The sequence below is a fragment of the Epinephelus moara genome, chromosome 10, assembly GCF_006386435.1.
Source record: "Epinephelus moara isolate mb chromosome 10, YSFRI_EMoa_1.0, whole genome shotgun sequence".
Lineage (NCBI taxonomy): Eukaryota > Metazoa > Chordata > Actinopteri > Perciformes > Serranidae > Epinephelus > Epinephelus moara.
Window position 1 is genome coordinate 6,434,634 of NC_065515.1, and position 26,133 is coordinate 6,460,766.

The 26,133-nt window shown below is 40.6% G+C and overlaps 1 protein-coding gene across 6 annotated transcripts in view; it reads left to right on the forward strand.

Annotated features, from left to right (window-relative positions):
• The window catches only part of LOC126396804 (AP-1 complex subunit sigma-2), a 37,937-nt gene that overhangs the window by 8,844 nt on the left and 2,960 nt on the right, over positions 1–26,133 (forward strand). The window contains exons 5-7 of one of the 6 annotated variants that reach the window (XM_050055116.1): positions 1,074–1,104; positions 8,034–8,096; positions 10,445–16,872. The exons of 1 other annotated variant lie outside the window; for it this stretch is intronic. In XM_050055116.1, coding sequence (XP_049911073.1) covers positions 1,074–1,104; positions 8,034–8,086 — 84 coding nt within the window. In that variant the 3' untranslated portion in view covers positions 8,087–8,096; positions 10,445–16,872. Of the gene's footprint in view, positions 1–1,073; positions 1,105–4,382; positions 4,686–8,033; positions 8,097–10,444; positions 16,873–20,678; positions 24,836–26,133 lie in introns of those variants that run through there. 4 more of the 6 variants (XM_050055120.1, XM_050055119.1, XM_050055121.1 and 1 more) reach the window with 4 other exon arrangements.

A 26,133-nucleotide genomic window follows, 5' to 3' on the forward strand; every position in this document is an offset into this window, starting at 1 on the left:
GAAATACTAAGTTAGTGATTAGCTAGCTATGAAGGTTAAAAGAGAGGCAGTGAGGGTTACATCTCGTTACTTAAAGAGTGAATCATGTCTTCATGCATAATGAATCATAAAGTTAATCACTGCTACGTTTTGCCTCATATTTATTCACCAAGACATTGTGTGGTAGCAGGTTTCAAGTCCTGTTGGTGGGTTCGTCCTGTAGCGGTGGTGGCTGCGGTTTGTAGGGCAGTGTTTTGTAGGCGTCAAACAGAATGTGGCTGCATTTCTGATTTCCAAGGGTTGTTATCAGCGACCGTAGATCAAATGTCTCTGGACGCAACAGGATAGACTTACAGCCAATCAGAGCACCGCAACATGTGATGTAGCACTGAGCAACAGACAAATAGAAACAGACTACAGAGTGGAGAGATGAGCTGTGATGTTGTTGCATCATTTAAAAATAACATCAACTGGGTGTTTCCAGAAATGCCTTAATGACGCTTCTCTTTACTAAGATAGGTTTACGTCCCTGAAACAAGGGTATGTGAGACAAAAATGATGTCTTCACATATTTTGTGTTCATTGCTAAGGCTCCTCCTGTAGTTAGGAGTCGTATCAACCCCCCCCCCCCCCCCCCCCCCCAATATTAGATATTCGAGTGATTCGAGTCTGGTCAAATGGAAATCTGTCTTAACGGGAGGGGGACGAGACACATCTGCCAGAGCACATAAAACATGACCTGCAACATTCATCTGGTTCCCAGGCTAGAAGAATTGACAACTGTAAGTGGTATCAAACATGTGCTTTGAGTTTGTTAAAATCTTAAGGTCTACAACGTTTAGTTTTCTTCAAGTCAGAGTCGGAGTATTACAGAAAAGTAAAAGCAAAGCAGCTAAAAATATTCGAGGAATTGAAATGTACTTAAATTAGAGTTCACTTCAGAAACGTGACACCTGCTTTATGTCTTGTGATTTCCCTTTCATCGGCTCCACTGTGCTTTATTGTCTCCATTTAGTGTGCTTGATCTCGATCTTGATTTCAGCTGACTTTTTTCTCTCTTTGCCTGTTTATTCTTTCACTGTTGTGATTTGCAGAATATAGACTTTCAGATGCGCCTATTTGCAGGTACAGTTTGTAAAAACCCAAATAACCCTGACTGTGTAGTGTTAGATCAGTAGCTTTAGACGTACTGTAGATTCACCAACACACAGCTAAAGCCAGCAGAAACAACATATCAGCAACAGCAATATGTCAAGCGTCATGAACACTATAGATATTGAAGTTGCTGGTGTGTTTTTCTGCTTCATGTTGACTTGATATCTCTGATGTAACTGTAATCCTAGGCACTAACCAATAACTCTTCATCAGCAGCATATCTACATGAAAAATCTTGGTACTAGAAAACAAAATAACATTGAGAGAAGGAACTTTTGTGTCGTTATATCCCCACAGTAGATGTCTGAAAATTAAAGGGAATATCAGTGAATTCAGTTCCAGGTTCAGTTATACAATATGTATTATATTCAAACATGTTCTCTCTGTCGGTGTAACTAAAATGTTCCCAATAATTTGATTCTCCAAACATCATATATCCTTTTGAGTCTTGTATCTGATGGTTGAAGTGAGGAGAGCTCAGGTTGCAGCCCTGAAACAAAGCCTCATTGTCTGCCCTGCTGAGACCACACACAAACACTTCTGGCCCAGATTAGCATTTCATATAGAGGCAGCATAATTACAGTAACAAAACCACAGTCTCACTGCAATTAGGATTCTGGCCGAAGACAAACTGAGCAGCAAACCAACAAACACCACAGCTGTTTCAGCTCCAGCACACAAGACACTCCTTTATCAAAACCAAAAGCTGAACATAAACCTGAATTAGGCAAAATGCACTCAGTATTTGGCGTCATGCAGTAGTCTGGTATCGACCTCGTCAGTGTGTGCAGGCTGACGGGTTTACTGGATTTGTTTGCTCAACATTTAGTCAGTTAGCGAGCCAAAAGGCCGCCGCTAATGAGCTCTGGGAATCAAAATCAGGTCACTGCTGGCAAACCATTAACATCCAATGGAGAGTGGAGGTTATGTAAACTGTAGAGAATGACCAATGCTGAATGACCAATACAAACATTCCTTAAAGTTGGCCATTTGTGATTTTTAAAATGTCACTAAAGCAGGATATTCTGCAGTTTTTAAAATAACCAGCACAAGTAACGTGTGCTGCAGAATAAACTCAAATTAAGTAGGGCTAAGTGTCTGTACTGGATACCTTCAAGATATTGACCGAAATAACACAGTACCAAGTAGCATCAAAAAGTCTCCAGTCAAACGATACCTGCATTCAATTCTTTTTATGCTTGGGTCTGATCCTGGAATGCGCCGACTCCCCAGCAGATCAGCAAACTTTCTGTTGCTGCTTTCTCCGGAGCCGCTCTCCTCAGTCAGTCTGTTCAACATACAGTATGCCTGGTTAGCACGTGCTAACACAGCACTGGCTAACATGCAACACTGAGCCGTTAAACAATCCAAACAAAGTCACACCGACATCAAAGCAGCTCGGCTTTGTTGCTTAATTCGTTGTGGTGTGGTGTATTTGACAGAGCTGGCAGTTCAGCATGCTGAGATGCCACCAAAACGTTTTAAATTATGGTGACACTACACACCACTCCTTTCACATTATAGGCGTCAAAGTACTCCATTGGTATCGGCATCATTTTAAGGGTAATTGTAACTTATGAAACGATACCCAGCCCTAGAAATAAGAAAACAGTTGATCAAATGTACCTCAAGATAAATAACTGTGCACATTATCTAATTCAGTTACACTGAGATAAGCCATCAATGACCGATGATAGGCTGTTCATGTATCAGACAGGCTTTAGTCAACTTTACATGAATGTATTTTTCTATTTATTTAACCTTAATTCAACCAGGGAGTCCATTTGAGATTGAAATTTACAAGGTCTCTCATTTATAAGAGAGACCTGGCTGAGGTAGCAGCCAATGAAAACACATTAAAATGCAACAAATACAACATATGATACAAAATTTCACAATAAAACAACAACGATTCAAACATAGTGGCCTCACATGTCTCTGTCACCACATTTAAGGATAAATTCAACCTTTAAAAAAAAGCTTTTGGCTATATATATCTTTATGTGGTGGTGCATTTCACTTTTTTACTGGTATATTGTTGAAAATATGACATCACATAAATATTTAATATTATTATTACTATAGAGTGGTGCAGGAACGAGTCCTTAAACCTGGAGATTAGGTAGTATTTCTGCACTCCTGGTTTTCTCGGCTTGAAGTCAGTGGGTTTTTGTTTAGATGTCTGAAATAAAGTCTGTGGATAACACAAGCTTAAGAGACTTGCATGTTTTGTTCTGCTACATAAAATACATCTGTAATTACCCCACTTGTTGACTTTTAAGTTTTTATGTGTCTTAAAAAAAGGCAGTTGCTACCAAGTGGCTAAACGAGAAAACAGAGTGTCATCACACCGAACACGGCTTTACAGCTCTGTTGAGGTTGTCAGTCATGTGACCATGGTGTAGTTTGTTTGTAGCCTAACGTTAGCTTTTTACTTGTGGTTATTTCATTAACACTTAAAAAAGAATCATAAAAGTTGTGTTCATTTCAAAATTATCTTTCTGAACAAAACATGTATGTGTTTCCCACAGAGCTTATTTTCTGTAATAATGCAAAATCCAGTGGAAGAATCCTGTTGGCTTTTTGTCGAGGGAGCCAGGGTGATATACAAAAAAAAATGCCATTCCTCTCTCTATAGCATCAGAGAGTTTATTTTTACAAGAATTAAATCTCAAGGCCTGGCAGTTTGTGTACATGTCGGACATAAAAGTCGTATTTTGCCTTTGTCATTTCTTGCTGTGTGATAGATCCATCTTCATTCATCATCTTTGTCATGTTGCTACATGCACATCCTGTATTAAAGAGAACACCAGGTCACGGCAAAGCATGAGGACACCAAAGTTTACAAACTCAGCTGACTTTAAAATGTTATCGAACAAACTTGGAATACAAATCGTCCTTAAGTTAGTAATGAAATGAATAAGCATTAGGAAATCCAACTGTGGCCCACAACCATTAGCTGTGAGGCAGCTGCAGCCCAGCCAAGTCTTTAATCCCTGAGGACAAACTGCAGCGCTGCTCATTGATTTACAGTCAGCAGCACCATCAGGTAGCTCGACTATAGAGAACATACTGTACTGTGATCCTAAAAGGCTTATGGTAAGTTCCTAATGTCGGCGTTTTCCTTCTGAGTGTGTGCAGTTATGAAGTGAGGAGCTGTCTGAAACCTTTTAGATGATACTGTCACTTTGGAAGAAACAGGGTGGAAACCTCAAGAGTGCCAATCCACGTGTACCCTGTATTTATAGAGCCAGAGTGAAGACTGGGGAAGTTTGCCAAATGAGGAGGTCTTGTAACGAACATAGAGTCCGTCCAGGCATATGGTAACTACGAGACTGGTGCAGTCAGTCAGTCAGTCAGCATGGGTTTCCAGTTCTGCGTGCTGTGGATTTCCACCTGCATGCACTTCTGTCAGTGTGACTGTCTAATAACTCCTGACAGAGAGTGAGGGTTACAACAGGCATGAGCTCAAACTTGAAAGTTTAGAACATGTCTGAACACACTCAGTTTCACTAACAGGCGGCATAATCCAACACTCTGCCATTTGGATGTGACTGTAGCAGAGAGATTAATTTGAATTTCTAATTTCATGCAAGCAACTTGTGATTTTTAAAATGTTTTCTATTAAAAACACATTTCAAATTCATATTGCCCCTTTTGATAATGGATAATTAAAAGAGCTTTATGCTGCCTGTGTGAAGACTAGTCTGTCGTTTTACTAACAGCACTGAATGAAAATGCAGATTAATGATTCTGTGTGTTTGTAATTGAAATGGTGGAAACATATTTCTAAACAATAACATTTAACCGTAGTATTTAACATTTATTAATGTTCATTCCACAGGTTTTATACATGATGTGTTGTTCCAAAATTTTGCTACCATCTTCAAATATTAAGATATTAAAGGATAAGGGAAGTGTTATTTTACATTTTGTCTTACATTCAACAAAGACTATGTAAAGACCGAAACCAACAATGTATATAACTTCATTTTGTCTGTTGCACTCAGCCTCAAATTTATTTGTTCCTACTGTTTTTATTGTATTTTATTTTATCAACAGCAGTTTATACAACAAAATTTAAATCATGAGAAGCAAAATAATTTTCCTTGCTGTTCAGATTTTTTCATGATTTAGAAACTATTCATTTTGGGAGAGATAAAGTGTACATATGAGCGCCATGAAATGAACTAAGCACAAAAGGTAAAGAAATTTGTGTTTGGTAGATTATTTCTTTGTTGTAACAATACTTCTTGGCAATAAATCTTATACTGTTGCAAAGCCTGTTTATTTCCCTTTTAAATGGTGCCACATTTGTAAGGGACATGAATTTGTGGGATGAGCAGCAGAGCTGAGTATATGGGTTGCACCCATGAAAGATTTGCTAAATTTTCTCTGCCAATGCCAAACCGCTTTTTTTTGCTGTTGACTCTTGTTTGGTGGATTGGATGATTGATGTCTGAAGAAACAAGACATATTGGCAATTTAACAATTTATTCATTTAACAAACAGGAGCCTCACTAGCGCGTGGAAGAACAATACGCAGCCACAACAGCCTGGCACCTCCTCCTCATGCTGGTCACCAGCCTGGTCACACACTGCTGTGGGATGGCATCCCATTCTTCAACCAGCATTTGTCAACCTGCAAGTCAGCCAGTGTGGTTGTGTTGGTCACTCTGGCACAAACAGCATGCCCAAGCTGATCCCACAAGTGTTCAGTGGGGTTGAGGTCAGGACTGCTGGCAGGCCATACCATCCTCTCCACTCCCAAATTCTGGAGGTAGTCTCTGATAAACCCTGCTCTGTGGGGCAAGCGTTGTCATCTTGGAGGATAGGTCCCAGACTGTGGAGATATGGGATTGCCACTGGTTGCAGAATTCCATCTCGATATGTCTGCATTGAGATTGCCTCCAATGAGGTACCAATCAGGTACCTGACTGTCAGCACCTGGGGGTACCAGAAGCTCAAAACAAGAGTCAATAGCAAAAAAAAGCTGTTTGGCAGAGAAGATTTGGCAAATTTTTCATGGGTGCAACCCACATACTCAGCTCTGCTGCTCATCCCACAAATGCATGTTCCTTACAAATGTGGCACCATTTAAAAGGGAAATAAACAGGCTTTCCAACAGTTTAACTTTCCTTACTTTTTGTGCTTCATTTTATATGTCGGGGAGACTTGAGAGGGAAAAAAAAGAATCGCAGTGAGATTTGCTAAAATAAACACCATAGAGTCTTCTCTATAATACCTCCAAACAATCAGGCCGTACATATTTCACCCTCTTGGCCCAGTATTTAACGAACACATTTTTCTGAAGACGAAGGGAAAAAGTAATCCTTTCCACAACATATCCACCATACCGCTTCACTGGTGTGGTGGCTAGTCTGAGAGTCTCTGGGGTACGGAGAATGTCCGGCGGTAGCAAAGTTGTATCAGTTTTGCAGACTGTACGATGTTCATGGATCGATAACAACTGTGAACGATCATAACTGATATGAGCTACTGTACTGTCTCGCTTAACAGAGCTAAGAAATACACAAACCGAGAGAGAGCCGAGCCGCTGCTACCAAAAATAACCCTTTCATTTTCATTCCTTTAAGGATCATTCTGACTGAAGATAATGTAAATTCTGTAATACAGTAAAACAGCGATATTTTCTGAGACAGTTATCATACCATGAAAACCTCATACAGTTGCAACCCTGTCTAGTAGAAACCAAAAATACAACCTTAAAATGAGTATAATAGTTCCCCTTCAAAATGGGTCACAAACATATTGGTTTATTTTTTTCCAAAACAGCTGGCTGCTGTAGTTTTTAAGCACACATTACTCAAAGAAGAGTAAATAATGCACTTGTTGGGGACTCTCTTCAGCTGCGGACTATTGCACATTTGGTGCTCATGTTCATGGTAAGAAAGGATCATGTCAGCCAGTATTATGCTGTGGCTCACTGATGCATTTTAATAGTTTTGGGACAACAGTGAAGCTCTATGGCACAAAGGAATAACATATACCAGGGTTTGGCTGCATGCACAACACTGGTTGTTTAAATCAGTTCATTTTTGGTTTTGGTCTCTTCATTGAATTTGTTGACAAAAATAAAAAATGAAAAGAATATCACCAGCCAGAATACAAAGAAAAGAGCTTAATGGAAATGACTTATTATTGTGGTGCGTCCTCATCGTGGTCATTTTATAATCAGAAGAGCGATCAGATAAAATTCAAAAATGCCTCTGCTACTTGCTGCAGGTGACACAGAAAAACAATATTGTAATGAGGCTACATTTTTTAATTTTTAAAACACCAGGGCACAATAACGAGATCTAGATTCTTATCATGTTTTCCTAAATTCTAAACAAGCTCTGTTTAAGGTGTTTGTGTAATTGATGGACGAACAAGCACATGGTTTCTAATTTTCATAATTAAAGAAAAAATGCCATCCTTGTAAAAAATTCTCAACATACTGCACATATATGTAAGTGAAAGTAATGCCGGGGTTAAGTTGGGGCACATTTGGAATGAGTGCCTCCGGCTTTAGTGAGCGCACGGTGCCGTAATTACGTGGAAAACATACCACAGGGGATTTGGTTGAAGTTATTTTAATAAGCCTTTAATGAAACATTTCTCAGGAGCTGGTCATTACTTCGGTGCCAGCAAGCAGATCTTCTTTTGGAATAATGATGCCTCAGAAGATTTCCTGCTCAGCTCGACTCTGCATGTGAGACATCAGAGATAAATTGAGCAGAGACGTCCCCATGAAGAGAGCATTGTTATTGTGGTGGTGCACGGTTAACCTCCTGTTCCCTGAGCACATGCTGCAGATGTGTAGATGCTGTAGGTTCCTCAGAGATTCTCCAGTGTTCTGTTTATTTGTGTCCTTATAAAAAATGTTTGCCTCACAGGTGTGATGGTCCCAAATATGGTCTCTGAGTCCTCTGGTCTTTTCCAGAATTAGGCCTGCTGAGGTGAATACTCTGTGTCTGTGGATGTAGGCCGTCCATCCGCTAGAGCCCTCTTGTCAGTCTCTTAACTGTATTTATCAGTCTGTGTGTAGCTCAGTTCCTGTTGGCTCAGACAGTGTTCCTGGTCTCGTGTCACTAGCTAGTCTCTCCACAGCCGACGATACATGTTTGTGATGAAAACAAAGTCTGTGTTAGTGTGTTTGTCTTTGTTTTCCATGTATGTGTAACATTTCATTGACACCGTCCTCCACCAAATGTTTTATATGTATGTTCTTATTACATTTCAGCAGTTTGGTTAAGTGACGTTTTGTCTGTGTTCTCAGATAAATTTAACGAGTGAAAATGAAACGACACACTGTTCAAAGTGTTTTCATATCTGTTAGTTTCTAATTGTTTGAGAAGTGAGGTGAATTTTATATTTATTTATTTTGGGATGTGAGCTAAATTAAGCAAAGCTCAAAGTTTAGTCAAGAGACATAAAAACCTGCGAGTTTGTTTGACTTTTGCTTGGTGGGAAAAGTAAAAGGACAGTTTGGAATTTTTGAAATGGGGTTGTATGAGGTACTTATTCATACGCAGTGTATTACCTACAGTAGATGTCAGTCGGCATGCTCCCCAATGCAGAGTAGCAGGCAGGGGCACCACTGTTGTGGACGGGAGCAGCAGCAAAATATATTTTAGCCACCGAAAAGAGCTACATTGTTTTGAGTGTACGATATATTTGGATTTTATTCACAGCTTTACCTTGCTGTCAGACAGCTCTTTGTAGCGGGGAACTGATGCAGTTTTATTGCTCCTTTCAAAGCCAGACTTAACTGAGAAAAACAGAAATTTAACACCGCTGAATACAGGAGTTCTTGGTCTACTGCTGCCTCCATCAGTTAGTTTGTTTGTGTTATTGTGTGACTTTGGTGTTTTAAATGAGTGGTACCCAACTGGTCCAGCCACAGGGTCCAGATTTCTCCTTAGTCATTAGTTTAAGGTCCATGCAGTTTCATTTATTCAGCGTCATATTTGCATTTGGCCATGTCATCAAGCTGGTTTGCTGTCTTAGTTAGGTAGGTGTCAAAACAGCACTTCAAAATAAAAGCTCCGTGCCGGGATTCACTGTACTTCCAAATAAACTGTGTTTTTTACAAACTTGACATGTTTGCAAGTCACTTGCGGTCCATTCAGAATGGACCCATGACCCACTTTTTACATTAGTTTGGATTCACTGAAGTCATACAAACAAACACACTAGCTGATCGAGGCAGCAGTAGACCAGCAGCTCCGTGTTCTGCAAGGTAAAATTACTGTTTTTGTCAATGGATTCTAGTGGCTTTGACGAGAGCATAGATAGCATACACTTAAACTCTAATTGATTTTAATAGGTGGCTGAAGAATTGTTTTGCTGCTGTCCCCATCCACAGCAGTTACCAATGTACTGCTATGGAAAGAGGCAGCAGCAAAATGTATTTTAGCCATGGACGTGTAAAGAACTCGGGTGTTTAGAGGTGTTTCGGACACGTCCAACTGGTAGGAGGCCCCGGGGCAGACCCAGAACACGCTGGAGGGATTATGTATCTCATCTGGCCTGGGAACGCCTCGGGATTTCCCAGGAGGAGCTGGAAAGCGTTGCTGGGGAGAGGGACATCTGAAATACTTTGCCATTTTTAAAAGTTGCTCTGTGATGCATGAAGCCAAAAAAGTTTGACTTCCATGTGTACAATTATCCAGATTTTTCGCATTGTTGGGCCCATAGAGCAAGCACACTAGAAATTTTTACTGGCAGGGCGGCTAACTTCCACTGCCCGAGTGGCTAACTTCTGGTTTAGCCCTCCGCTAACTTGAATGGGGATAAAAGTGATTTAATCCTGCAGCTCTTGTAGGCTTTCCAAATGTTATTGGACCGACGTTAAAAAAAAATTAATCCACAGATTTAGAGATGTCTTTTTCACAATGTAATTCTATGGGGAAAAGCCCTCTTTGACGTGACGGACCCTGGACTTTCCACAGTTTGGTCATAATGTTATATTGGCTTCAAAGCCTGCTGTTCTAAATATGGCTAATATACATTTTGCTGCTGCCTCTGTCCACAGCAGGACTTTGCTTAGCCTTCATGTCGGCCTCCAGTCTGCTTCTCCAAATTCTCCACTGACTATGGATGAGTACCTTATATAACCCTGTTTCAAAAACCCGTAAGCTATGCCTATCCTGTGATAGATAGTGGCGTAACGGTGGTGAGAGTAATTTGTCTAAAGCCTGCTGTACTGTCTCCTGCATGTCCTGTGAATGAAGTGTCTGTATGAGGTGGCTGTTATGACCTCAGTGTTGTCGTTTTCTAAGCTGTGTGCGTTTCTCTCCCCCAGCCCCGTCATGAGTACTTTAATGTGCCTGTGTACTGATTGGCTGCCATCGCTGCTGCTGCTGCTGCTGCTGCTGCTGCTATCCACCCTGCATGCTGAGCTCCTCAGTGCCTGGCACCTTGCTCTCTGCCCTCTGAGCACCTGTTATTGCCATGTGGTTTGGGGGGTGTTAAAATATTCTCAGCTCACTGTTCAGCTCCATACATGACAGTCATGATACGATATTGTCACAGTGTTAATTTAAAACTACAGTAAATGATGATAACACTTAGAGAAGTTACTCATCAGTGTGTTTATTAATAATAATGTAATGTGTTGTGTGGTGACACATTGGTACATGCCTGTCATTCATCCACTTATTATTGGTTTCATTGCAACAGTTGAACACCTCTCTTTATTATTCACTGTAAAACAGCAAGTGCCATCATGATCCAAGAGAAAGATCCACTTACTAGATTTTCTTCAGCGTGTTAAACCTTCATCAGTGAAGGGAAGTACAGCTTTAAAGGGGACCGCCACCTGTGAACATGAGCGACTCTCTCAAAGCCAGAAACCAGAGAAGTGAGTCTTAAACTTGTGATGTCATCAAGTATAAAGTCTGGAGCTGCTCCATAGACGATGAACAAGAGACTGATTTTGAGGACCCACTGAATATTTGTTTTCTTTTTTATATCACACCGGTGGCGAACGCTGTGTGTTAAAAAAATAAGCCCCTACACCAGCGGCTGCTGGATGCACATCTGGACGTAATGCCGTACGGCACTTCATGCCACTGTCCTTGCTACCCTGAGAACTAAATGCATCCCTCCCCAAGTCGCTCTCTGCTTGTATATACCAGCTCCCATAGCACTTCTTCTTCTCTGCTATGGCAGCTCGACTTCTCTCCTCACCACTGATGCATAAAGAGAACTCTGTTGCTGTTGCTGTGTCTCGTGTGTGACGAAACATAGATGAGGAGAGACTCGTGGTTGAGGTTGAGCTCAACAACCCACAGTCCAGACATTATAAAGGCAAAAAGATATCGCCCGGCGAGTCAACTCAGGAGATCAGCTCTTTGGGTGAAAGATCAACTTTAATTAGGGGCTCTCCACAAGTGATTTTAAGCTAACGCAGACGTGGAGGAGTTACAGATCTTTCAGTAAAAGTAGTAGTGACTTTGTGTGGTCGTCTGTTAACGAGCTGCGGAGCAATGCGTTCAGTGTGTGCTGGGGCGGCACGTGACGTGTGTCATGTTTCTAGCTTCAGTGTCATCTAGAACATCTTTCACCATTCATTGGGTGCGGTTACATGATGGCCTCTCATTCAGAATGAAATAAATCTGAATGAAATCATTCGGAATTAAAGTCTTTCCAGGTAGTTTACATGAGAAATATTCATTCCGAATGAGGGTTTACACAGGAGATCAGTTTAATTGCCTTTTTTCGGGTCTGCGCAAGGTTTGGGGCAGGGAAGGTTTCTGATTGGATAGGGGGCGGGGCGGATGTTACGTGTTTACGTTTACCGGAAGAAAACACTGTAGTCCTCGCTCCGGATAACAAGATGCTTGACGACGCCGTTCTTAGTGCCTTTTTCGGGCTTGTTTTGCTTATATTCTTGAAGCAGCAGTACGACAACAACCTTGTTCTGCTAATGCTTCGTCTGTTGAGGAGGAGAAGGGAGGTAGAAGGTCGAAGAAGGGAGATAGAAGACCGTGCTGTGGCGAATGGAAACCGGTGAGTGCAACGAGTCCGACTGCTCTATCTCAGCCCATTGCTATGCGCGCTATATACGTCATCGGGCCAGAAGGGCAAGGAAACGAGCATGCGCAGAAAGACCGGAATGACCTTAAAGAGGAATGAGTGTATACATGCACACAAAATTATGCTATTCGGAATGACAAATGGAATAAACCACCCCCTTTAATCGGATTTAATTTTCAGTCGGAATGACCGTTTACATGACCACTTTTAATCGGAATGGCCTTTCGTTCCGAATGAAAGTGGAATTAAACTGTCCATGTAAACGTACTGATTGTCTATGGAGCAGCGCCAGACTTTATACCTTGTGACATCACAAATTAGAGTTTTAACACTCTAGTTTTTGGATTTTGAAGACAGTTGTTTATGTTTACTAATATTTTTGGAAATTTGCAGCTGATATACTAATTATTATGTAAAGGTTTTATTGATAACATTTTTATGTAGATGAATCAGTTTTAATAAATAATACATCTACAGTTTTTACGTGCGGGCTAAAATTATGTCTTTTCTGAAAGAAAGAAATATGCTGTGAATTCATCATTTTAAAAATTTCATTGAGTCCAAAATTAATGTTTTCTTTCTATCTGTGTAAGATGTCTGACCTTTGGTTACTATGTCTAACAAGGCTTAGAACCAGTAATATAACAGCGTTGGTATCATGTGGTATCTCGGTGTTCAATTCAATTTAATTTTATTCATAAAGCCCAATATCACAAATCCCAATTTGCCTCAGAGGGTTTTACAGCATACGACATCCCTCTGTTCTTTGACCTTCACAGCGGATAAGGGAAAACTCCCCAAAAAACCCTTTAATGGGGAAAAACTGGTAGAAACCTCAGGAAGAGCAACTGAGGAGGGATCCCTCTTCCAGGACGAACAGACGTGCAATAGATGTCGTTGAGAACAGATCAATATGATAAATTAACAGTAATCTGTATGACACAATGAGACAGAGAGAGAACATCTACAACAACATTCATATTAGTAATAAAAAACGTTAATGTTATCAATATCACCTTTAAAACCAGTCGAATTCAGCTGCTGTAGTTTTTGGTTGAAAGAAAATCTGTACAGTATTGGATCAGGGTGGCATCTGACTGATGGTCACATTTATCACACTGAAGTTACACAACACAGATCATTACAAAATTATCCACTCATGATGGATATGTTCTCTACAACATCCCCATTTATTCTTCTGTTTCTCTGTGCTGTTGTCACTCAGAATTTGTGGGGAAAGTCTGCCCCCTATGGTGCACACGTGTGTCTGACTGTGTCTGACTGTGTTGAAGTGCTCAGTACATCTTAAAGGCATTTGATCTGAGTGTAAACAAACTCTCTGTAAAGAAATATTTGAAGACCAGATCACAGAATATGATCATCTGAATTCTGATGTCACTTCAACACAGAATTGAAGACCATCACATTCACACTGAAGTGTTTATTATGTCCAAGAGGTGTTCATCCAGTCAGTTATTGGGTCCCTCACTGGTCTTTATGGTGTTTCTTGTGTATTTGTTGGTACAGTTTTGTGTTTGTCTTCTCACTTCATATCATATGTGTTTGAATTTTAGGTATTGTCCTTGCTTTGATTTGTAGGAGTTGTTATAATGTTTTATTAATCAGAACAAACCTAGTTCAGACCACAGCACACACTAGAAGTTCTAATAGCTTTTCAATATTTTAAATGATTTTTAAGAGTTTTAAATTATTTATAGCTCCTGATTATTTACCGTTTAAATAGATAGTGAAGATCCTACTCTTGAGGTAGGTTTCTGTAGTAGAATTAAAGCTGGGGTAGGTAGAAATCTTACTTTGAAAACACACCCTCCTCCTGCAGCCCTCTCCTCTCTCTGTCCTAAGCATCTCCCAGCAGATGTGCACGGGCACATGCACGCGCTTCATACAGTAACCCAGTGTTTCCCATACGCTGATTTATATAATATTATTTATATTGTGCAGTTGCACGCAGCTCATTTGCTCAGTCCCTCTGCGATCTGCTCTCTCTTCCTCTGTTTATCAGACCACAAAGGAGACAAGGATTAGCTGCGAGCCATCCCATGGTCCCTCCGCCTTGCTCCTCACCGCTGTGGACTGCTTCCTGGCAGCAGCTCTGCAGACTGACCTAAGTCAGCGCCTGTAGTGGCTCAAATTCGGCCAGTGCAAACCCCTCATCCTCAGGTGTCACATGAGCATGTGGCTTGCAGCAACGCGGGGTCTATCCTGTCTAATGTAATGGCAGCAACAGAAAGTTTGCTGATCTGGTGGAGAGTTGGGGCTGTCCGTTCCCCTTGAGCTGGGGTTTGCACTGGCTGGATTTGTCGCTGCAGCTGCTGACTGGGGATTCGTCTCCAGAACAGCGGCCTGCTCTCCTTTCGATGAGGTGGTCTATAACGGTGGGGAGTGAGGCGGATGTTAGCTACATAAACATGAACTTGAAACCATAGCTGCGAGCCTTTAGCCCCGTTTCCACCAAACACTTTCGGTATGGTACCTTTGGAACCAAAAGGAACCCTTAAGACATGGTACCTAGACCCTACTGTTTCCACTGCAAACAGTGCTCTTAAATGTGGGTGTGGTTGTTGTCACTCACTGCTCCGTCCAGCACTCACTGTATTTCCTACTTTATCAGTCTGCACCTCGTTTATCGTCCACAGAACGAGGCTGCAGTGAGAGTCTCTCTCCACGGGATATTTAAAAATAGCGTGTTTGTGCATTTAGTCCTTCTCAGGCAAGCTCAGGGGTTTAAGGCCCGTTTCCACCGCAGGAACTTCGGGGTAATTTTATGGGGCCGGGGCTGTTGGTGCGTGTCTCCACCGCAGAAACCACCCCCGAAGGACAGAGTTCCGGAACTTTTACAGGGGTTAAACAAGTCCCTGCCTCGGAGTAGGTACTCAGAACGGCCCCGAGAAACTCCTGGCTGGGGCTTGGGGGTTACTTGGTGCTGATTGGATATACTCAAGGCGGGATGTGACGTTTTGTAAATAACATGGTTATCGTAGATTAGCTGGGCTAACCGTTAGCTGTTAGCAGTGTCTGTAATAATTCAATAAATGGTCCGTGAAAATTTTTTTTTTTCCTGCGGATATCTTAGTTACAACATGATTGAGCTAGCAAAGCAGTTTTGTGTTGATATGTGTGGTATTTATTCAGTTTTGGGAAATCACGATGTCTAGAAAGCATCAGCTGACAGGGACAGCTAACAGCAGCAGCAAAGCTAACATCAGGACGTCATCTGTTAAAAGCCTCCCGTTGTCGGATACGACATGAAACTACTCCAGTTAGCTCAATCATGTTGTAACTAAGACATCCACTGGAAAAAAAAAAATTTTCATGGACCGTGACCGGAGTTATTACAGACACCGCTAATGGCTAACGGCGTCCTTACGCCCCTACGTCGCCCCGATCAAAATGGTCGCGCAACGATTACGTCATATACAGAGCCCGGTAACTTTACAGGAACCTTCCTCCTACTCCGCTCTCTCAGTGGAGACACAGCGGTTGAGAGGGCTGAGCGAGAGGACGTTCCTGTAGTAGTTCCTGCCCCCCAAATAGTACCAGGAACTTCTTCAGTGGAAACGGGCCTGTAGTGTTGCTGTAGCCCACAGGAACAATGCTTCGCGATGCTTTTTTTCTTCAAATGAGGTTTAGAATATATGCAGTGGTCGTAATTAACATCTATTTTTAAATGCTTGAAGATCCACTCATTACTAAAAGTGTATGTCATCCAAGAGAGACAATAAAAACTAAAGTAATGGTTAAAGTTGTCTAAATGAAATTTAAGGTGATGGATTCACTATTGACCAGTCAACGGACTGCAGTGTTCACAGCTCCACCTTTTAGTACCAGATCTGTGAGCTAGGTACCCCAACAGAGGGGACCAAACATGGGGATGGTAAGGAATGGTTCTATTGGTACCATCCACAACTTTTCACAGTGGAAACAGAAAAATTTGCGAAGGAAATGGGGCTTTTGGCTCTGGTTAGGAGAAGGCTAAACTATTAGCAACATTTTCTCTCCATCTCTGAAACACTTTGCCGATACTGGCACACGTTTGATTTTGTTTATTGTCAGACTCTCTTTTAGACTCTGTTTGAGTCTGTCTTCCTTTTCTGGGTCCCTTTGCAGCGCAGGCAGTCGTTGCCAATGCTGGAATAGCAACCTAATCTGCAGGATTCTCCGCCACTGAATCAGGCTGTCACTGAAGGGACATGCACTCATGTCTGCATTTATAGAACAGCCAATAGGAACGTCCCCTCTCTGTCTGAATGACCTGTGATTGGTCAAAGTCTCCTGTCATGGGCTAGATTTTCATAAGCCTTAAAACAGAGCCAAGAGGAGGTGCAGAAGTCAGTTTTCTTTCAGTTTATTATAGGATTGTTGTCCGTATAAACCAAAATTAAACTTCCTACCCCGGCTTTAATCATGCTAAAGAAATATTTTGCACTGATTAACTACAAGCTGGTGTGGCTTTTATGTTATTTTGATAGTAGACATTTAAACACACTTGAAATAATCAGCCTTAGAAATTCTCCATCTTTCTTAAACGCACACTGACTCAGCACTTGTTTTATATCTGTGTGTCCGACTAAGATAGAGACCATCCTGATAAATTTACTATGATGATGATGATGATATTTTCTCAATGTATATAATAGATAAATAAATTGTTTATGATTCATTGTCAGTAAAGCACACTGGTGTCTTTCTTTAATATAACTGATGTGTTTATGGTGGTTTTTCCCCAGATGTGACACATTTGAAGTTCAGGCTGACATTTAGTAGTTTAGTTTATACTGCCACTGTTTGCTTCTGTGTTGTAAACAAACCCGATAACCTCACCGCTGAATGGTGTCAGGCTCCATTTGCTTTGCAGATGAAGATGTTTAGCCCACATAATAGGTGACAAGGGAGTCATCACTCCGCCTAAATCGACCCCAAGAGTGAGGGAGTCTATAATTGGTGAATAATGCATAGTTTTTGTTTCAAGGTCTGGGCTGAACATTTTGCACTGAAAATGAAATGACACTTCAGAAGTCACTGTGTAGACTTCGGTTATTTTTCTCCTCTCACCATAAAGCAATGTTTCTGTCTTACTGCTCTGATGCAACTCCTCTCTTTACTTTGTGCTGAACGTTGTTTCAGGATGCCAAAGTAAGTGCTTCTTTTTCTTTCTGCCACAAGCTGCCAGTTTCCCTGAACACTGTCTGTGCTGTCATTTATGATTTCTGGCACATTAGCGTAGACACACGCCTTTCACAACAGACATGTCTCTTCATAATATTAATGGTGGCTGCGTTCCATTTAGCTAACCCAGTTCCATGGTCCTGGTACTGTGCATGCTCCCTCACTGACATGGCTTACTGGGACTAAATGGGATGGAACCACCATTAATGTTATTTGCACCTGAGCCTCTCCTGCTTTGACAAGGATCTACTTGTAAAAGAATTCACCCTAATTGCTGTCTCAAAACCCCAAATTTAAGTGTTAAATTTGGAAGGTGAACTGAACTAAAGAGCTCGTTCATTCACATGTGTCAATTTGATTTAAATTTAACATATAAACTGTTGATTAATGCAGCTTTAAAGGAACCTTGTGGAGTTTTTGACCACCAGTAGCGCCATGGAGCAACGTTGGTGGGCAGAGGTGTGGACTCGAGTCACATGACTTAGACTTGAGTCAGACTTAAGTCACAAATTTGAGGTGACTTGGACGTTAACAGCAGTGACTCATGACTTCACTTGGACTTGAGACTTTTGACCTGAAAATACTTTGCCACTTGCTGCAAAATTTCCATGAGGCATGGTGCACTTTACTTTTAAACTCAGGTTTTTAAATTAGTTCTTTGTTTCTGCTTATATATTTATTTATTTATTTTTCTTAAAATCTACCTTAAATCTAATTTTAGCATTGTTTTGTGTGAAGGGAGACTGGCAATTATTAATTTCATTATACATTGTAAACTGCTGAGTTTTTCTTGTGCATATGACTTGAATCTTGAAGCTCAAAGATAAAAAAAAGTAATATAAAGTATGCTATTTAAAAGTGTACCGCTTGTAAATTCTATTTCCTCTAATTTCCTGACACAAATAATGTTACGTACAAAACTGTGCATCAAAAAACAAATTGCAGTATGCAAAATGTGCGAGTGGAAAAGTACAGACAAAGATGTCATTTGAAGTTGCACAAAGAACAATAAGTCGTGGCAAATATTAACATAGTTAGCAAGTTGATGTTTAGCTAACGTTAGCTTAGCAGCTAAGTAACTTTTAGAATAAGTTGTCTTGAAAATGAAATGCAACATTAAATCACATTCATGATTTTTGTAAATTTGGTAGTGGCATCACATTTGTGAAAGAGCACATTGTGACTCGTTTAGGACCTGAAACTTGAAGTTTAGGAATTGGGACTTGCCTGATTCGACTCGAGACTCTTCTCCAGACTTAACTTGGGGCTTGATTTGAAAGACTTAAGACTTACCTGTGACTTAAAAACAATGACTTGGTCCCACCTCTTTTGGTGGGTCACTGCTGTGTTTTTTGTCATGCATGAGCATGTGAGTGGCAAATACATTAGGTGACAGTAACACACAGTAAAACAACGGTGCACCTGTTAAGACGAGCAAGAAGAAGACTGCAAGCTAGCAGAGGTGGTTGTAAATAATGAACAGTTTAAAACATTTAAAAACAAACAAACTAAAACTAATGGCAATAATTCCCAAACATTAAAAATTGAAGTTAAGACTGTAATTGGTTCCTCACTACAAGCCTCCCTTTTCACTTAATATGTAATCGATTCAATGTCAGTATAACAAAAAGTTGATTACTACAGCTTAAAATAAAAGGATAACTTTGGTATTTTTCAGCCTGGACTCTATTTTCCCATGTTTTTGTGTCTAACTGACTGATGGAGACAACACTGTCAGAGTGGAGCCCACACTGTAACTAACTGCACTCCCTGAAGAAATATTATCATATTTTTGGAAAAATGAACCAGTGATTCCAGAGAGAAGCAGACAGAGGGGTCTACAGTCTGTGTTTGAAGGATATATCCAGGATGTCAAACTGACTCAGCAGCAACAACAGGTTAAAAAGACAAAGATAGTTAGAAGCTAAAGCCGAACTATAGGCTACAGATCACAGTGTAACAGTGAACCACCACATCACTGCTGATCGCCACACAAGACAATGAATATAAAGGGAAACTTTGGTGATATTGAACCAGCTGTGTGGCATCGCAGTGTGTGCAGGTGAACAGTGTTTAGCTTCACCCCCGTGCTGCTGCCAGCACCGGGACCTCCGCCACTGGATGGGCAGTGATCTATGGGGGAAGTCAAACAATGTTCATCTGCACACACTGCGATGACACACAGCTGGTTGAATATCAGCAAAGTTTCCCTGCTTCCCTTCACTGGTTCCTGTACAGCAGGGTCGGTCTTTGTTTCACTGTTATAATCATTACAAAGCAAAAGCAGCATGTGTATACATTCAGTAGGCTATATCTTCAGTAGCTAGCTAGCTAACCCTACACTTTTCAGGGTTTGATTTTGGTTTTGGAACAGGGAAGAAACGTATATCTTTTTCCAACCTCTCCAGGTAACGAGTATCATTAATACACGACACAACATTTAGCTCCAAATCCACAAAGCCAGCCTGAAAATGAAGGAAATCTGAAACGACTGCATTAGAGTCAATGGAGCACAGCTGTGTTGTTGTCGGACCCTGGTCTGAGCCGGCCTGATGCTACGCTATTATTGGCCAGTCTGCGTCCAGGGCTGGGACTTGGCAAAGGGTCAATTTTGTCAGACACATATAATAATAATCTGAACATGTCAGTAGTAAAAACAAGCATTTTTGGTAGCCTTAAATTGTAGGTGCACAATTGCCCCTATTGGTTGCAATGCAGCCTGTGTCGTGACTGTCGGCTGCAGTGCTCTCACTCAATACCGGATCAATTTCAAAAACTGTTGTTTCTCGTAGACGCTTAGACACAAAATCATGGGAAAATAGGGTCTAGGTTGAAATATACTGACATTACCCTTTAAACAGTTAATCGTAGCATCAAATCCCAAAATATAAATGTAGAATTTGGCGGGTGAACAGCATCGTGGGTATGAGCCAACTGTGTCACCTTACATATTTGTTTGTTTCAATTTAGATTCAGTGTTAATATAAAGAATGATTCATGCATCTTTAATAACTAATTACAGCATTAAAATCCCAAATAATAATTCAGAATATGCGTAAAATTTTAGACTGTTTGCACAAAGCCAACATCAGACTGGTTACCATGTCAGTGAAATATTCGCCACAGCTACTGCTGTTGAGACAGTGTTGACATTTTACCAGATAAAACATGTCCTCACTGTGTGGGTGTTTGTGTGTGTGTATATGTGTGCAAATTTGAGTAACGCTGTCATTGTTGTTGAAGTCTGCTGTAATCGGTGTGTGGGGTGCTCACTGAGCACGGAGCTGTGATTCCTCTCTGTCCCTCCACAGGAAGCAGAGACCCCGCGCAGCGTGCTGGAGGAAATTGGACTGACATAAACATGGTCCTCATCGTCATCCACTTGCCACACACATGCTTCATCTGCCAGCTGCTGTATGTAGCCGATAACAACTCCAATTCACCTTTCAGTACACACACACACACACACACACACACACACACACACTCTCTGCCTTTGTTTTCTACTTTTTTTCTGAGACAATGTAGCACTGTTTGGGCATTTCCTACTGAGTTATTTATTTTTCCTGTGTGATGACATTAACTGTTTCAAAGGGAAAATGCAGCATAGTTAAGGTTTTCAGTCCAAACCAAGATGCTGTACTGAGTGAACTGCTTGAATTTGATTTGACCAAAGCTGATGTGATCGCTGTATTCTGTGCAGTATATTTAAGTATTTCAGATCCACTGCTGAGTTTTAAATGTATGTCAGATTTATAGAATAGGATATATATTGTAAAGGGAAGTCAAAAGTATTACATTAACAGAACCAAAGAGTTATGTTTTATCTGCGTTGTGATTATCATGAACTTGACCGTGTTTCAAGCACAGCATATTTGGTATTTGAGATATACCCACTGTACTTAGACTGTAACGCACCGCTGCAGTCTGACGTGAAATGACGAACTGGTTTAAAGACAGAAAATGCTGTATGTCATATAAATACGGAGAGTATTCTGAGTTTACAGGCCATTAATACAGAGTCCCACTTAAAGGGTAAGTTTGATAATCTTCAACCTAGATCCTTTCCCCATGTTTTTGTGTTTAAGTGTCTAATGGGAGCAACAATTTTTAAAATAGGTCCAGTATAGAGTGAGAGCGCTGCAGCTGGGAGCTGCACAATAGGCTGCACCACTAGTGACCCAGTGTTTCCACCGCAAACTGTACTCTTAATGTGGGCAGGGTTGTTGTCACTCACTGCTCCGTCCAGCACTCACTGTTTTTTCTCCTTTATCTTCTGATATTATATCTGACAGATATTTTTAAACACTAATATTTTCTCCATCTGTCAAAAAGTCTTAATCTACACGACCTTCGTTTTGCAAAATATCTCTAGATGGAGTCTGGTGGCATTGGCGATGCAATTTCGGGGCTGTTTCTGTTTAAACAAAAAGGATCTTACTCTTTAACAAAAAAGTCTGTTTCTGTAGGAATGCTCTCTGTAAGTTGTCAGACAGAATAATAATTTGGGCCTGTCAGTGGCAAAAACAAGCACTTTTAGAGGACGCACAGACATGCCTCGAGTGGTTACATTGCAGCCTGTTTTGCTGCTGTCGGCTGCAGCGCTCTCAATTTGAAAACATTTCAAAAATCATTGTTCCCATTATTCAATTAGACACAAAAACATGGGGACATAGGGTCCAGGTTAAAAAATTCCAAACTTACCCTTTAATGTTGTGTAAGCCGCTTATTTTTAAATGAAAGAATCCTTTATTTAATTGCATCTGCATGCCAATACAATGTAGCAGGTAAATACACTGAGTTTATTTTATGAATGTATTGTGTGCAGGAACTAAATCAACTGTTCTTTTTCTTCATGTTTACTACTGTGCTTTTCTTTTAGGGTTTTTTTGTGTGTTGAATAATTTTACGTAAACAAAGATGCAACAACAATTGCTGTTGTAAAGTATCTAGTCAGTGTTCTTAAGGCTAAATTTAAGATGCAGGATGTTTTCACTTAAAGGTGCATTAAGAGGTCTTGGTCCAAACAGGCTGAAAGACACACAGTCCTGAAAATGTATCGCCTTATAAAGTTGTGGATAACGTATCAAACAATTACTGACACATCCATCAGACATGATGCAACATTATCATCCCACTAGGATCGTGTTGCTGGTTTAGTCCACACGTACACGGGTATTTTTTTAAATGTAGCTTTCTATATATTTTTTTCTTTAAAGTGCACACCAGTGTTAATTTGGTTGATGAAAAGTATGACAAACATTTTTTCATCTTTTTGAACATGTTGGTTCAGCATGCTTTAGATAGCGCTTCAATTCTGTTTTTGCCTTTTTTATTTGGATGGAGTTTTTGTTGAAACAGTGCTTATGTGGACAGGAACAATGGAGGAAAAAAAATACCTGTGTACATGTGGACTGGGCCAAAGTGTGTGGGTGTTAAACCAAAACAAAAGCCCATCCCAATACATCCTTTGCTCTGGCTACCACTTTGCTCTTACCCCCTACGTTTGGTAGGTTCACATCTAGGGGGAGGATGTCCTGATTCTTGTTGGGATGAAAGAGATAGGGTGAAGTGTTAGGCCATCCAAACTGAGGTTTTTCAGAGGCACACTTGATGGCTGTAGCCTTTGAGCATCAAAAGAAAACCGACAACTGTATTTTTGTCGTCAAAAAAGACTTAAAATTGCGATAACAATCATATTAGTTTAATGTTGTGTCAGTGTATTATATCCCTTTTCTTTATAACAAGAATAACTAAAGAAATTGCTAGTATGCCAATGTCTCGGTAGCTAACTTGCCAGCTAGCTAACTTATATTGTTATTGCTGATTTGTGCATGACAGTCCCACATTTTGACATATTTCCATGTCACATTCTTCCCCTTTGATCCCATATGACGCCTGAAATTTAGCAAAAGTCCAGCAGCGAAGTTACTGTAGTTGTTATTGCTCCGCTAATATCAGTGCAGACCGGCAGGGTAGGAGCACAGGTTGCTAACGTTAGCCTGCAGAGCACAGCTAATGGCCTGGTAATGACTTGTTTGATCAATTGATAGTGTAATTGACAGCGAAACTGAAGTCACCACCACAGAAGACGGCATGTCTACTGCAGTGGTGAGGCCGCCAACACTCATTGTGTCTATTTACGTAAACACAAGCATAACAATGATGTATCAGGGTCTGGAGGGTTGTTCCACTACCCCGTATGTTTGCCAAGTAGGACATGCTCCTGGATCAACAGCCCAAATGTGTTTTAGGACCAACATTGCATCAACCAATCACAGCCCTCTCACATCATCAGTGTGCTGCTCTTGTGGTTCTTCCAAAATTCCTTTGTGCTTCTTCAGAGCTAAGCTAGTTTTAAAACATGAAGTTAGTACAGTTGAACAAAATCCTCAGCAACATTGAACAAAAAACATTTAAGCAGCTGCGGGGTTAGCGAGTTAGCTTGCTAACTAGATAGGCTATGCTAACAAGTAAGCTTGCTGATAGACCAGAATATTAGGGAGTTAGCTTGCAAGTAGGTTGGCTATGCTAACAACTAAGCTTGCCAGTAGGCTGGAATATTGTTAAGTAACAGAGAGTTAGGATAAATTAACATATTTTCCCTCCTTTTTTCCATGTTGACCGGGATAGATTTGGTTAGATTTATCCAGGACCATCATCATCATTACGCTGATCCTGGATCATTTGTTTATGTCGACATCAACATAGCAGTGATGGTCCTGAAACAACATCAGCGATTCTATTCAGAATCAACATGGCAATGATGTTTGAGAGCAGCATGAACACATTATCCAGGGTCTGCGTGACAGTGATGGTCCTGGATCAACCTAAACAAATGATACAGGATAAAGATGATGATGATGATGGTTCTGGTTCCACAAACAAATTATCCAGGGTCAACATGTCGATCATGGTCCTGGATCAACACAAGTCTGCAATCTCGCAAGAAAATTGTTTTGAATTGGCTCATAAAAAGGACGGCAAATGTGTCCTTTGCAGGTAGCCAACCTAGTTAGATTAGATTAGATTAACTTTATTGTCCACCTTAGTGGAAAATTGTCTTTGGCTACTCCAACATTAAGTTACATTACAAACAAAGTCACAAGGCACTTCCCACCATACATCACAAAACAATTGTGCAAATAGACAAGAAATACCCGCAGATGAATGGTATAGCAGGTGACAATATAAACCACATAAAACACTTAAAATTCTTAGCAAGCTAAGGGGGCGATCACACAGAAATGAGACGCTAGAGACGCAGACGCTTCAAAGACGCTTGAAGCGCTGGAAGCGTTTATTCAATGCGCGCTAGCTACTGGCGTCTGATGCTCAAAAAGTTGAAAATATTTTAACTTTCCAGCGTCTACGCGCGTCTAAAAACGTGTCTACAAAAACGCGCGTCTAAAAAGATGCAGTAAAAACGCGCGTCTAAAAAGATGCAGTAAAAACGCCCGTCTAAAAAGACGCTTGAGCGTATTATCATAGGAAAACAATGGTTTTACTGGCGTTGCGTTTTCTGGGGTTTCATCTCGGTGTGATCACTCCCTAACTCGCTAACCCCGCAGCTGCATAAATGTTTTTTGTTTAATGTTACTAAGGATTTAGTTTAATTCCACTAACTTTAATTTGTAAAACTAGCACACAGGAGCAGCACACTGATGATGTCAGAGGGCTGGGATAGGTTGGTCCAGGAATGCGATGTGGGATGTTGATCCAGGAGCATGTCCTACTTGGCAAAATGATGTTTTGCACCTCTGGTAACTGTTTCGAGGGGCACTGCGGCACTTGAAAACGAGGGGTAGGGGTAAAAATATGAAATGGGATTGGGCCAAAGAGTGCAGGTCTGCAGGTCTGCAGGTTCCTCACTCCAAACCACCCCTTTCACATAGCGTGTTCATCTGATGTAATATTGATGAATGCAGCTTTAACTTTACACATTATGTGCATCACAGAAATACATTATGGAGTAGGTGTGATTTTGTGTAAAAATACAGCAGATGAGAGAATTTATTTAGAAATGGATGAACTGGGAGCAAACTATAAATCACAGTTTCCCTCTTTGTCTCCTCCGTATTAAACAGTGTTTATATTTAATAACAAGAGTGTGTTAATCATACAGACCTCTGATCAGTGTGACGATTTAAAGTTGGAAGTATTTGGCTTTATGACAACACAGCCGTTTCACTGTCTACCCCACATCGGTAGAGATTTAATATAAAAAATAAAGAAGCTTTGGCCAAATGTGACATACTGTACAGCATGTAAACTACCTATTTACTACTGTGACTCTGAGAAAAAGAGCTTAAGTGACCATGCATATTATAGCAATAGTGTCATAAATCATAGCGTTTTTTTTTATGAGCCAAAACTAAAAATAGTTTCCAGCCACACAGAAAAAACACCGACACATAAAATGCCTTGGACACAGAACTGTACAAACATCATATAAAACGGCATTCTTTCTGTATTTAATGTTCATGTTGCTCAGCATGTACATTTTTAAAAAGGTGGTATTGTTGCTTAAACCAAAACTGTGTTTAAAATGTTTTTTTTCTGAACTACTCACTATTTTTTGTTGTGCATTTTGCAACTTCTATATGTATAACAGACACGCTGAAATATCTTCCTATTATCACTTTTATATAACTTTAAAAAAGCATTTTCATGTTTAATTTATTGTGTTTCTCAGACGTGTGATTGACTGAACCTGTGTGTTGGTGAGTACAGTAGTTACAGCACGAGTGTATTTCATTACTGGAC